The sequence below is a fragment of the Mycteria americana genome, chromosome 1 (assembly GCF_035582795.1).
Source record: "Mycteria americana isolate JAX WOST 10 ecotype Jacksonville Zoo and Gardens chromosome 1, USCA_MyAme_1.0, whole genome shotgun sequence".
Classification (NCBI taxonomy): Eukaryota; Metazoa; Chordata; class Aves; order Ciconiiformes; family Ciconiidae; genus Mycteria; species Mycteria americana.
This window is the reverse complement of record NC_134365.1, coordinates 79,285,708-79,298,142: the sequence shown is the minus strand read 5'-3', so window position 1 is coordinate 79,298,142 and position 12,435 is coordinate 79,285,708. Positions and strand designations below refer to the sequence as shown.

The 12,435-nt window shown below is 42.0% G+C and overlaps 1 protein-coding gene across 2 annotated transcripts in view; it reads left to right on the top strand.

The window, feature by feature from the left end:
* Positions 1–12,435, top strand: part of KIAA0930 (KIAA0930 ortholog) — a 79,874-nt gene that overhangs the window by 51,541 nt on the left and 15,898 nt on the right. The window contains exons 3-5 of one of the 2 annotated variants that reach the window (XM_075507461.1): positions 5,960–6,064; positions 7,931–8,008; positions 12,132–12,233. In XM_075507461.1, the coding sequence (XP_075363576.1) occupies positions 5,960–6,064; positions 7,931–8,008; positions 12,132–12,233 (285 nt within the window). Of the gene's footprint in view, positions 1–5,956; positions 6,065–7,930; positions 8,009–12,131; positions 12,234–12,435 lie in introns of both variants that reach the window. The other variant, XM_075507452.1, reaches the window with a different exon arrangement.

The window sequence follows — 12,435 nt, the reverse complement described above, 5'->3', positions numbered from 1 at the left end:
TTTTTTAGTGAATGTGGTCTGAAAAAAACCTGAAAAGTGGTGCTATGGCTAGATAGACCTGTAATCCCATTAGACTTCTTTTTAACAGAAAACCAGAATCTGCTTTTTTTGGATGACTTCTGAATGCCAACAAAATAGTGCATCTTGTAAACCCTGTTCTTATTACCCCATGCTTTCCATGTTGCCCAGCTTGACAGTCTGTATTGATTTTGGTTATAGATTTCTTTTCCGGAGTTTTTAAAAGGCTTATGCGCTAAGCTGTGCAAACAAGGTGATTTTCAATTCACATGGGTTTTATCGAACAGCTCTAATGCCTTGGGAACTATATAGAATTAATGTTCTCCTGAGTGAGGGTTTTTTTTAGGGGGAGGGCGTAAATATCCCAGTGTTCATATTTTTAATATCAATTAAAAAGATTGATTGTATTCTGGAAGTTTAGGGGAGCAAATAGGCATGGTGGAGAAAGTATCCAGTTTATCACAAAGATTTTAAACCTAGACTGGGGTCTTAGATGGGTTTTTCTGGGTTTTGTGATAAAAATGTTCCAGCTGTCTGTAAGTTTATAACTTAACACATGCATTATATTGGCTTCCAGTACAAGATCTTGTGTAGCTTGAGTTCTTTTGTAAAGATAACCAGTCCATAACATACACATCTCTGAAAGGCATATTTCTGTGAATAAAATACATCTGCGTTAATAGATGCTTTGTTCCTTTGCACTTAAGATGTTCTTTTTGTGCAGATGATAACTCCTGCCAACAGTTTCGGTAATAATGTGTGTTGCAGGTGGGAGTAGCTGCAGCTGGAAGTAGCCGTGAGGCTCTCCAGGACCTCTGCTGTCACTCCAGAGTAGGCACAAGCATTGTGGCACAGAAGCCCATGAAGTCCCAGAGATGGGCCACGCTAGTACACGAGAGCTGTGCAAGAAGGTAGCCAGAACATTTGCCAAGCCTGGAAAAGAAACAGGCTGAGGAAAAGCAGGATGATGGTGGGGGTCCTGGCTAGCAGGAGTGGTAAAATGGAGTGGGCAAAGGGGAAAACTACCTCAGGTGGAGGTGTTTGTAAGGGGGCTCTGTAGGGATCGGTGAGTGGGACTATAAAATTACAGAGGCTTCAGATTTGTGGATGACACACATTGGTGCTGCATAAATTATGAGGGCATGACCATTGGACTGCACTGCCTGATCCCTGGGAAACATGGATCCATTTATTAGTATAGTATATATATAGTATATATATCAGGAGTGCACACAGGCTCTGGAAAGGACAGGCAAGGCACAGAGTGCAAGTTACTTAGCACGCAGTTGTGTTGCTGTGCAGAAAAAGTGCAGTCCTGAGGGAGTAGTAAGAGTGTGTACACCGGTGCTGTGCCGGTACCAGAAAACTCCAGTACTGGTGAAATACCGGAGGGTGGAAAAGGAGCACAAGTTCTGCAGATGTGCCTTGCTGAGAGGCACAGAGACTTCCTAAAGGAATTTTGTCTGGCTTATCTGAAAGATTAACAAATGACCAAAAAAAAAAAAAAAATTCCAAACCAAAACTGAGTATTAAAGAGCTTCTTAATGTAGTGGAAATAGACATGACAAGAACCAGAGGCTGCAAAAGGAAAGCAGCTGAATTAAATGAAGTTGCACACTTTCAGCCAAGAGGATGATTAATCATTGGAATGAGTTCTCAAAATAAGGTATTTTCCCAGGCACTGTCTAGTCAAATGTGATTAACTGGGTTTTGTGAAGAAGTAACAGGGTGAAATGTCTGTGACATGTAGGAGGTCAGCCTAGCTGATGTAATTCTTTACAGCCTTAGCTCGGTAAGCCTGTGAAAACTTTATAAAGGTAACATAATGGATTTCAGCTTGCTGAAGTTATAGAAGGGTCATCATCTTGACTTGAATGAGGAAATATCCCGCTTGGGTTTCACTGGGAATAAATAATTAGTATTTATGTAGTTCTATTAATAAATTTTCATGCTTTCAGGAAGGCATGTCTAATCTAAAGCCAGATAAACAAGCGTAGAGGTGAGGCATGGCCAAGTGAATCAGCAGCAGACCTGGAAAAAGACCCAGTGTCTCCTGGATCCCTGGCTGAGACAGATTTGTTTTCTTGGGAGGACTCAGCTGTCTGAAATCCAGCATGTTCTCCAGTCCGTATCATTTCTTAACTCCGGAAGGCCAAACATGACAATGTGAATTAAGCCTAGAATATCACAAAATGGTGTTCTGATAAAAAGCATGAGGTATACTAAGAAATTACATTTTAATTTTTTATTTATATATATTTGATATATTTTTATATAATATATATTTTATATATAAGATACATATTATTTATATATATATAAAATTAGGCTCACATTTACCATGTGATTTCTATGTAAATATAAGGCCACACTTCTGTAAGGCAGGTGTTTCTCTTCATTTAGGAAGCACTGTGCTCAGCACTGGCAACACTGACTTACCTAAACTCATGTAATGGTTTCTATTCCTGGGAACTCATTGAGATTTTGACAGCACTCCTATTTGTTGATGTCTGAGCACTTAGAGGTCAGAACAGCGAACAAGTCAGTCTTCTGTTTCACATGGTGTCAATCCCAAATGCCTACGTTCACTTGAAATGATTCACTTAAATATAAAAGGTTAGTACTTACCCCTTGATTTTTGGATTGGGACTTAAATGAAGAAAATCCCTTGGTGACAGGTAATGTAGCTACTTCCACAGTATTTATGTGATCTTACAACTGCAATTATTTTGCACATAAGGAGCCTGAGTAATGGGGCTTTCTGAGGCTTCAGGTTTTGATTTTACGTTCTTGGCATATATGCCGTTTGTACATAAGTACCAGGAAGATAAGCATACAGATGCTGAGCAAGCTTCCTTGGGACATGGACAAACTAGGTCAGCCTGCCAAGAAATTTAGATTTCTGACTTTAAACGATAGTGATTAAGATGTATAGAACGGTGAAAATTTGTGTTTAGAGTTCTTTGTATGAGGTTTTTTAAATTATATAATTTTTTTAATGATTTATTTGGATGCCTCTTTTATTGGCTAATGCTGAACAGGTGGCTGCAGGGTCTGAATGGAGTCAGCCTGTCTTTCCTATGTCCTTGGCCCTGCCTGAGACTCCACAGTGTGCCAGCAACAGTGGGATCGTTTGCTGCAAGTTGAACCGAGCCTGTTGATTTATTTCACGTAATATCACATGGCCACCTTCACATGTCCAGCACCGTGGCAGTAGAGGGTAGCTGAGATTAATCTGTGAGCTACAGCACTTACATGGGAAATTGAGCCCCTGCAAAGTGCTATTTGTTTTGGCTGACCCATATTTAGCACTTTGCTTTATGCCGAGATGCCTTACGGATGCCTTTTTGCTATTTCTGGAACAATTGTTTAGAAATGAGTAAAAGAGATGTTGCAGATAGAGGTGTTTATGAGATAAGGGGTGAGTGTGGGTTTGGGGTTTTTTTTTGTTTTGTTTTTTGTTTTTCAAAAATGACTTGTAATTTGGCTGCCTGCACTGTGAAGCGTATTACCAGTCAGATGAGGAGTGGTGGTGCTGCCTGTTATAGCACCCTGGTGAGGGCTCATTGCGCTTTATAAAGCAGATCCTTTGGTGGTGCGGAAAGTAAGGCATCTGAAACTACTCGCTGCTAAAGCAAATACTGGCTTCTCGGTGTAACTACTGCCCTAGTGCTGGGTAGGGCTGGCTTGTTCCCCTGATGCTCACTGAGGACGCTTACCCAGGTACAAGCAGCAGCTGCAAAACACATCCAGCAGATGCCAGTGCCATGGAGAGCATCTGGAAGTCCATTTTCTGTCTTTATGGGGTTGGACGAGTGCTGCCTCTGTCGCTTCTGGCTGCTGACGGCTCCTTTCTCTCTGGGAAGAGGTCGCCCCTGTCCTGACAAGTTTGACCTGTTGAACAGACATCTATACCCTGTGCAGTTTACTGCCTGGCAAAAAAATGAATTCTTTAAATTCCCTAAATTAATTTCCTTTGGAATACAGTGTGGCTTAAGCATTTGGCTCAGGGAACAGCCGTGGCGGTGATTCACGGTGATCCACTGTGCCCTAACCCACAGGTTGTACTGCCCGGGAATCCTACCCTAAATTAGTGTATAGGGAAAAAGTGATTAAAGAAAGTCCCTTTTTCTGTTGTTACCTGTGACAGGGTTGAAGGGGCATTCCGTGAAAGAGTTGTTGTGCAATGTCTTTGTAATTGCTGGGGAGAAGTGGTTCAGCGCGTGAATTAATTTCACCAGCAGAAAAAATTAGTGGCTGGCTTCTGCAAAGGGAGGTTTAAATTTTACCATTAATTGATGATTAAACTCTGCCTGGATTGAAATAAAGGCTCCACGGATGTGGAGGCAGAAGAGACTGAGGTGGTGCCTGCTGAGCGCTTGGTCTGACTTACCCTGGCGTGCGTTAGAGCTGGAGTTTTACCCTGCAATTAGTCCTGCCTTCACCCGGTCCTCTTGCTGTGTCTTTCCTTCAGAGACAGAATGGCTTTTGTTTCACAGGGTATTTCTGGAATCTTGTGAATGTGATGTTTCTGTACTTTTAGGCATGACAGTGCAAATGTCTACCTTTGTTTATTTGGAGATACATTTAAATTATAGTGTTTCCCTCAGCTGCTCACATCGTAGTTTTTTACAGTAACTCTAATTAGTTTGTACGATTATATTGCCAATAGAAAAAATTCATGGTTAGGAGCTTTAGAAAAAAATTAAAACAAACAAGGGAATGATGCTGTATGAGTCTATAGGCGTTTTTAAAAGATATTTGCAAGTACAAAAAAATTAATGATAGAAAGCAGTGCGTTCAGCTTTCACGTTATCTGATGATGGCGTCAACCCTGAAATATTGTACTGTTTCACTGTTCTTCACTATATTTCAGTCTTGTAGCTTTATGCTTCCCAGAGGACTTGAAATAAATACGCAGTTACTATAGGGCTTAATCGTACTCTGTTTGATTTCATTTACGTGTTCTGACTTTTATGACAATCTGTTTTCTAACAAATCAGCTCTACTCTTCTTTCTTTGCCCCAACCAAAGCAAAAAAAAGGTTCATGAATTGCCCTGTTTGCAGTGATGTCAACTGGTCACAATATTCCAGATATTTCTTAAAGTAGGTTACTGTGTTAACAAATGCTTTTCCAGGTATTCTGTCAAGGTAGTGCATAGCTTCGACATCTGTTAAGTGTGCAACTTGTCACCCAATTTTGTATTACACACCAGTTCAGAGATTAAGCTGTGCTGCAGATTTTTTTTGTAAAGTGTCAAACTACTGTTTAACTCTGTACTACATCAAGTTTTATATTTATCTCAGTTGCTTCAATATGTTAGCATTGGTAGAGTTGTCTCTGCTTTCTGGGATTATTTGGGATTTTTTATTTGCTTGTTTTTAGTACACTGAAAATGTCACATGTAGTTAGGGCCAGTCAACACTGTCAGTGTGAAACATTTAGAAGAGGGGTTACCAAAATATCTCCTGTGAGGCATTAATTAGCGAACTTCATCTTCCCAGAGTCTCCCACCGCACCTGGGAACAAGCAACAGCTACCAACTAGACAATGTTGAGCATTAGTCTGGTGACATGTTTGGTTCCAAGGGATTGTGTTAAGAGAAGTATATACATGTGTGGATGGCAAATTTTATTTATTTCATTTTTGCTAAAACACACCCATCACAAGGAATAAATGAAGCTGCTGTCCAAAACTGAGATTCCCCTGCGCAGACCTGCCTTTCTCACCTCTTCTCCTTCGTATCCCCTGTCCCCCCAGCTTCACTTCCATGCAAAGCCTTCCACAAGGGCTGACCTTCCACAGTCAACAAAATCTGATCCTGACAGGAAAATACAGTAGGAAGCTACACAACATGCAGCTTCTGGTGTCAGTTTTATTTATGCATATAGGTACCTTTAGGTAATATTTTTCAAGGAGATGTGATATTTTCTTAGCAGGTTGAAGTTGAAGTTTACCGGAGAGATTCTAAGAAGCTTCCTGGCCTGGGAGACCCCGACATTGACTGGGAAGAGAGTGTCTACTTGAACCTCATCCTACAGAAGGTAACAGTGATGCTTATCTAATTTTCATGGGCTATTTATGCTAGAGCGGTTTCAGGGTAGGCTTTGATCTGTCGCCTTTCCTCCCTGGCTTGGGGGATTTGAACACCTCTGGCGGATAGAAAGAAAACATGGCTTTAATTTTGCCTTTCAGAGTCTAAATGAACATAAACTGAGATGTTTATTATTGTCAGTAGAGTCCTAATAGCTTTCTTCAAAAAACTTTAAATATATCCACTGAAGCTGGGCTGAATTTTATGCTCTGTAACAAAGCTTTGCAAAATGGAAGGCTTTGTCAAGTTTAATAGTTTCTGAGAGTGAACGAGACTGTTAGACAAGAAACATTTCCGTTAGAGTTCACAATACTGGTGCAGCTAAGAGAGGGAACTGCAAAGTGGAAATGCAGTAAAGGTGTTGCGTATTACACTGGGAGTTTGCTGCTCTTGACTTTAATAAAACTTTAATAAAACTTTTTTTGGTGGTGTAAACATGAAGCTAGCACAAATTATTTCTTTAATTAACTCATAGGTTGTTTAGTTATTGCATATGTTACATTCGCCCTTAGGGAAGCTGAATGTTACTGTAGTCGTTCGAGATCCCTTAGAAGTTTTGTCGATTATGATTTTGGAATGAGAGACTGCTGGTTCATTGCACACATCCTGGAAAATAAATTGTTTTCATTCTCTCTCCTTCTTCCCAGAAGTATTGTTGCAGAACTTCTCTGCAGAGAGCAGTTTCCGCCTTTATTTGGTGCTGAATAAAACCAGAATCCATTTGCTACAGTCAGAATTCAGAGATGCTGTTACAGCTGGGCATTGCTGTCCAGAGCTATCATGCTTGCTCCTTACAAGTTTTTTCAGGTTGTTTGGCAGGCTACATTAATGGTTTCTGACCTGTTTAATGTGTTGCTTGTGTTCATTAGTGTTTCTATTCTTCCCTTTTCAAAGGGAGGATATCTTTTCCATTTCTGCCTTAAAGTGCGCTTGTGTGTGTGTCATGCTTATTCCCCCAGCTGACCAGTAAGCTAGTGTTAAACAATATTGATGGGAGTTTCTTTACCCATAGGTTGCGCACCTCAGCAAGCATCTGTGCAAAAGATTTCAGTATCACTGAGTTAATAAACAAACACAGGCTTGAAAACAGGAGTTTCAGTATAGTAAAGAGAATAAAGAAAATGGCAATAGCAAAACATCTTACTCTTTAGCCAGACAGCTAAAAAAATGAAGACAGAATGTGATCTGCTTCATAGAATCACAGAATTGTTTAGGTTGGAAAAGACCCTTAAGATCATCAAGTCCAGCCGTTAACCTAGCACTGCCAAGTCCACCACTAAACCGTGTCCCTAAGCACCACCTCTGCATGGTCTTTTAAATACCTCCAGGGATGGTGACTCAACCACTTCCCTGGGCAGCCTGTTCCAATGCTTGATAACCCTTTTGGTGAAGAAATTTTTCCTAATATCCAATCTAACCCCCCCTGGTGCAATGTGAGGCCATTTCCTCTTGTCCTATCACTTGTTACTTGGGAGAAGAGACCGACCCCCACCTCGCTACAACCTCCTTTCAGGTAGTTGTAGAGAGTGATGATGTCTCCCCTCAGCCTCCTTTTCTCCAGGCTAAACAACCCCAGCTCCCTCAGCTGCTCCTCACAGGATTTCTGCTCCAGACCCTTCACCAGCTTCGTTGCCCTTCTCTGGACACGCTCCAGCCCCTCAATGTCTTCCTGTAGTGAGGGGCCCAAAACTGAACACAGTATTCAAGGTGCGGCCTCACCAGTGCCGAGTACAGGGGGAAATGTACATTCATGTACATTAATGTTTTGTTTTCCTAACTCTAAACCTTTATTTCTCTGTCTGGTGCCCTGTTTTAGCTGGATTATGTGGTGACATGTGCTGTGTGCACACGCTCTGACGGAGGAGATATTCACATTCACAAAAAGAAATCTCAGGTGAGATTACCCTGTTATTACTGTGGTTAAGAGGTTGGCACCCAGTATTACCTACTCTTAAAAACTGTATCAAAACCAGGGCAGTGTTTCTCAGGCTGTGCTCTGACAGATGCATCCTTGTGAAGCATCTCAAATCTTTGTCTAGTGACATTTCCTGCCAGTGATCTAAATGTGAGATCTACATGTCCTTTATGGCCCCTCTCAAAAAAATTGTAGAGACCTCTGCATGCTTTCAAGATTTATATCTTTGCCTACTGGATTGGGGGAGGGGGGTGCTGGGCAGGGGGTATGCCTAACTGTTAACCAGTCTGAGGGTAAACATGAAATTGTGCGAGGCCTGAGTTATAAGAAGCCTTCAGGGTAAATCTGAAATGTAGAGCTATTAAATGGTAGACAATTTACTGATTACCAATTTGTCTTTTCATTGTCTTATGAGATTCTTGTTTTCTCTCTTAAACTGCTCATTTCTTCCATCTCCACACCAAAGGCTTTTATCACTTGCTTGTGTGCAGCATACAGTTAATCCAGGGTTTAGCACAGTGGAGGAGGCTGAATAGTAAGCACGGAGGGGATAGGAACAAGAAACCCCAGACTTCTTCACTCAGTTTCCAGCAGATCTTGCAACAACTTCTCCTAGTTGGCAGAAATTCTTCTTTAAGAGAATCATAAAAGAAGAATGTTCTTTAAAAGAATCATAAAATCACAGAATGCTTTGGATTGGAAGGGACCTTTACAGGTCATCTAGTCCACCCCCCCTGCAAGAGCAGGGACATCTTTAACTACACCAGGTTGCTCAGAGCCCCATCCAGCCTGACCTTGAATGTTTCCAGAGATGGGGCCTCCACTACCTCTCTGGGCAACCTCTTCCAGTGCTTCACCACCCTCATTGTAAAAAATTTCTTTCTTAAATCCAGTCTAAATCTGCCCTCCCTTAGTTTAAAACCATTGCTCCTTGTCCTGTCACTACAGGCCTTGCTAAAAAGTCTGTTCCTGTCTCTCCTATAGGCTCCCTTTAAGTACTGGAAGGCTGCTATAAGGTCTTCCCGCAGCCTTCTCTTCTCCAGGCTGAACAACCCCACCTCTCTCAGCCTGTCCTCGTAGGAGAGGTGCTCCAGTCCTCGGATCATTTTTGTGGCCCTCCTCTGGACCCGCTCCAACAGCTCCGTGTCCTTCTTGTGCTGAGGGCTCCAGAGCTGGAGGCAGTACTGCAGGTGGGGTCTCACCAGAGCAGAGTAGAGGGGCAGAATCACCTCCCTCGACATGCTGGCCACACTTCTTCTGATGCAGCCCAGGTTACGGTTGGCCTTCTGGGCTGCGAGCGCACATTGTTGGCTCATGTCCAGCTTTTTGTCCATCAGTACCCCCAAGTCCTTTTCCGCAGGGCTGCTCTTGATCACATCATCCCCCAGCCTGTATTGAAACTGAGGATTGCCCCGACCCAGGTGTAGGACCCTGTACTTGGCCTTGTTAAACCTCATGAGGTTCACACAGGCCCACTTCTCCAGCTTGTCCAGGTCCCTCCGGATGACATCCCATCCTTCTGGTGTGTCAACTGCACCACTCAGCTTGGTGTCGTCTGCAAACTTGCTGAGGGTGCACTCAATCTCGCTGTCAATGTTATTGATGAAAATATTGAACAGCACTGGTCCCAGTATGGACCCCTGAGGGACACCACTCGTCACTGATCTCCATCTGGACATTGAGCCATTGACTGCTACCCTCTGGATGTGACCATCCAATGAACTCCTTATCCACTGAACAGTCCACCCATCAAATCCGTATCTCTCCAATTTAGAGAGAAGGATGTTGTGGGGGACCGTGTCAAAGGCTTTATGGAAGTCCAGATAGATGACATCCATTGCTTTTCCCTTGTTCACTGATGTGGTAACTCCCTCGTAGAAAGCCACTAGGTTGGTCAGGCAGGACTTGCCCTTGGTGAAGCCATGTTGGCTGTCTCGAATCACCTCCCTGTCCTCCATGTGCAAAAGGCTCCTGTTGCCGTTAAAAGGCTGTTTCTCCCAGGCATTTCCTTTAGCTTGTTCAGCTGCTTGCGTGGCTTTACCTGAAATAAACCAATGCTCTTTAATCCTTTAGTTTTGTTTTACCGCTTTAAAACAATTGTTGCTTTGCCTACAAACAAAACTAGCAACACTGATTATTGTATTTGTAATTTGCATTAGTTAGGTGCATAATTCCCTTCTTCTGGTGCTGTTGAGACACCACATTACACCACTGATGTAAGCCTTTTATTTCTCATTGCTTTTTTCACTGTTTACTAGTCCAAATTTCACCCCCTGTTAACTTCTGCAAAATTCTTTTGAGAAAAACCTGTAAATACTACTTGCAGATTTGAAAACTAGGAAGATGAGGATGAGGAACCTGCCCTCGCTGCATGTGAGCAGTGTTCAGAATAAGGAGGAGATTTTCTGTTCCTCATTCCTAGAGTCTCGTACTGTGGGACTGCTTATAAATTTTTCTTTGTCTCCCCTTTTCTAGGAGAAACTCAGCAGACATTAAAACTTACCAGTACATACTAGTAACACTTCAACATCATGAAGTTGATCTATGGAGAGAGAAAAGGCAATTCTATATACTGTGGAAAGCATATTTGCAGTAGGGTATTTCATTGTAACATGTACCATTGAGGCTCTTAGTTTTAAATGAACAAAAGCCAACTTTTTTGGATCTGTGTTACTGCTCTGATGGTTCTTGCTTTAGAAAGCATATATTATTCTGTCACTGTGCAGCCAGATGTTGAATAGGTAGAAGCCCTCTTCAGGCATAGGACTTGCTGTGCTACTCCAGACCTATGAACACCCTGTGTTCATACCAGTAGAGTACCTAAGGCACTAAACCAGTGTAAAAAAGGCTGACTTCCCTTAATTTATTTTGCAGACTACATTGAGTCTCTACTGGCTTGACAATAAGATCTCTGCAAACTGTATTTTCCTCAGGTGTGTCAGACTGGAGATGAGTTTGGGGTTTTTTTTTGCTTTACATTGGATGGCATGAGAGCAAGGATACCTGGAAGATGTCCTTGTTTCAGGCACTGGTGCAAGTGTCATCTTTGAGGAGTCTTGTTACTTTCTCATGCTGTTTCTTGTCATGAAGCAGCCTTTCTTTTTAATAATCTGTATTTAAATGTGGATGTAGGCTTCATAAGTACAAATAAGGAAAAGCAGCCCCCTCATGAATATCTAATATCCTACCCTTAGTCATGTTTTGTGTTGAATGGTTTGTAGCAAGAGTATCACAAGCCTGACAATCTGGGCAGATTCAGAGCTTTCAACACATTCACAGTGGGCTAAGATTTGACAGGTTTCTTTAATTCAAAGCTTTGTTTGTCAACAGAGGTGGAAGCAAAGAAAGCTACTTGGTATGAATTCTTCTCCCTCTTTACCTGCTTGTTAATCTTGTTGGAATGATAAAATCTGAAGCCTTTAGCTATTTAAACATAGGTTGTTTTGAGGAGTGAAGTGACCAAAGGAGTTCAGGAACTGCTTCATAGGGAGAAACGTGCAAGAGGAAGCACAGTGGATAGAAAAAGAAACAGAAGCAGAAGATGAGGATGAGAAATCAAGAGCTTGTCCTCCTGAGGGCCATGCTTCCCATCACTCAGTAATGTTGATCTTACCGTGGTACTAAGCAAACAATAACAATAAAATTAACTGTACAAGCAAATAGTGTTAGGTCAGCTACTCCACGGTAACTTTCTTGCTGTGTGTGCTTTTACTTTGCATTGCATTGCAGTAACTTAAAGGCAGCTCAAGGTGGTTTTCTCTGTTAATGAAAAGGAAGGAGGATACCTTAGCTGTACCATAGGATGGTGAGAGGTCAGGTACACACAGGGACACTTACTGTGGAGCAACTAGTATTTGATAACTTGCATGTGAAAACTCCAGGATTTCACAAGTGTTGTCATTATTGCAAAACAGGCTGTAGTCAGAAACCAGCTCAGCTTTGCCTGCAGGATGTCCAGCATCTCTAGCGTAAGTGAAAATATTGGCTGACTGAGCAGTGTTGGACTGTGGTGTTTTGGTATTGCTTGCTTTGTATTCAGTGCGTCCATTCCTGAGCACATTTAACTGAGAAGATGTATTTTTTTTCCCCATGTCTTACTCAGCAAGTGTTTGCGTCTCCTAGCAAACACCCAATGGACAGTAAAGGAGAGGAGTCAAAGATCAGCTACCCGAACATATTCTTCATGATTGACAGTTTTGAAGAGGTGAGTTCCTTGTTGCAGCAGCAGTTTTGTCCTATTCTAGTCTTAAGTCCTGATTAGCTGTTTTCTTGTACCTTTTGACAAATGTTCTTGGCTAATTGAGGGTTACCTTCCAGTAGTTTTTATTTTATTTATTTGACCTTCCTCTTTCTTTAATGTTTGACATCTGAGCTTAAAGCTGGATTTTGACATCTGTCTTTATGGT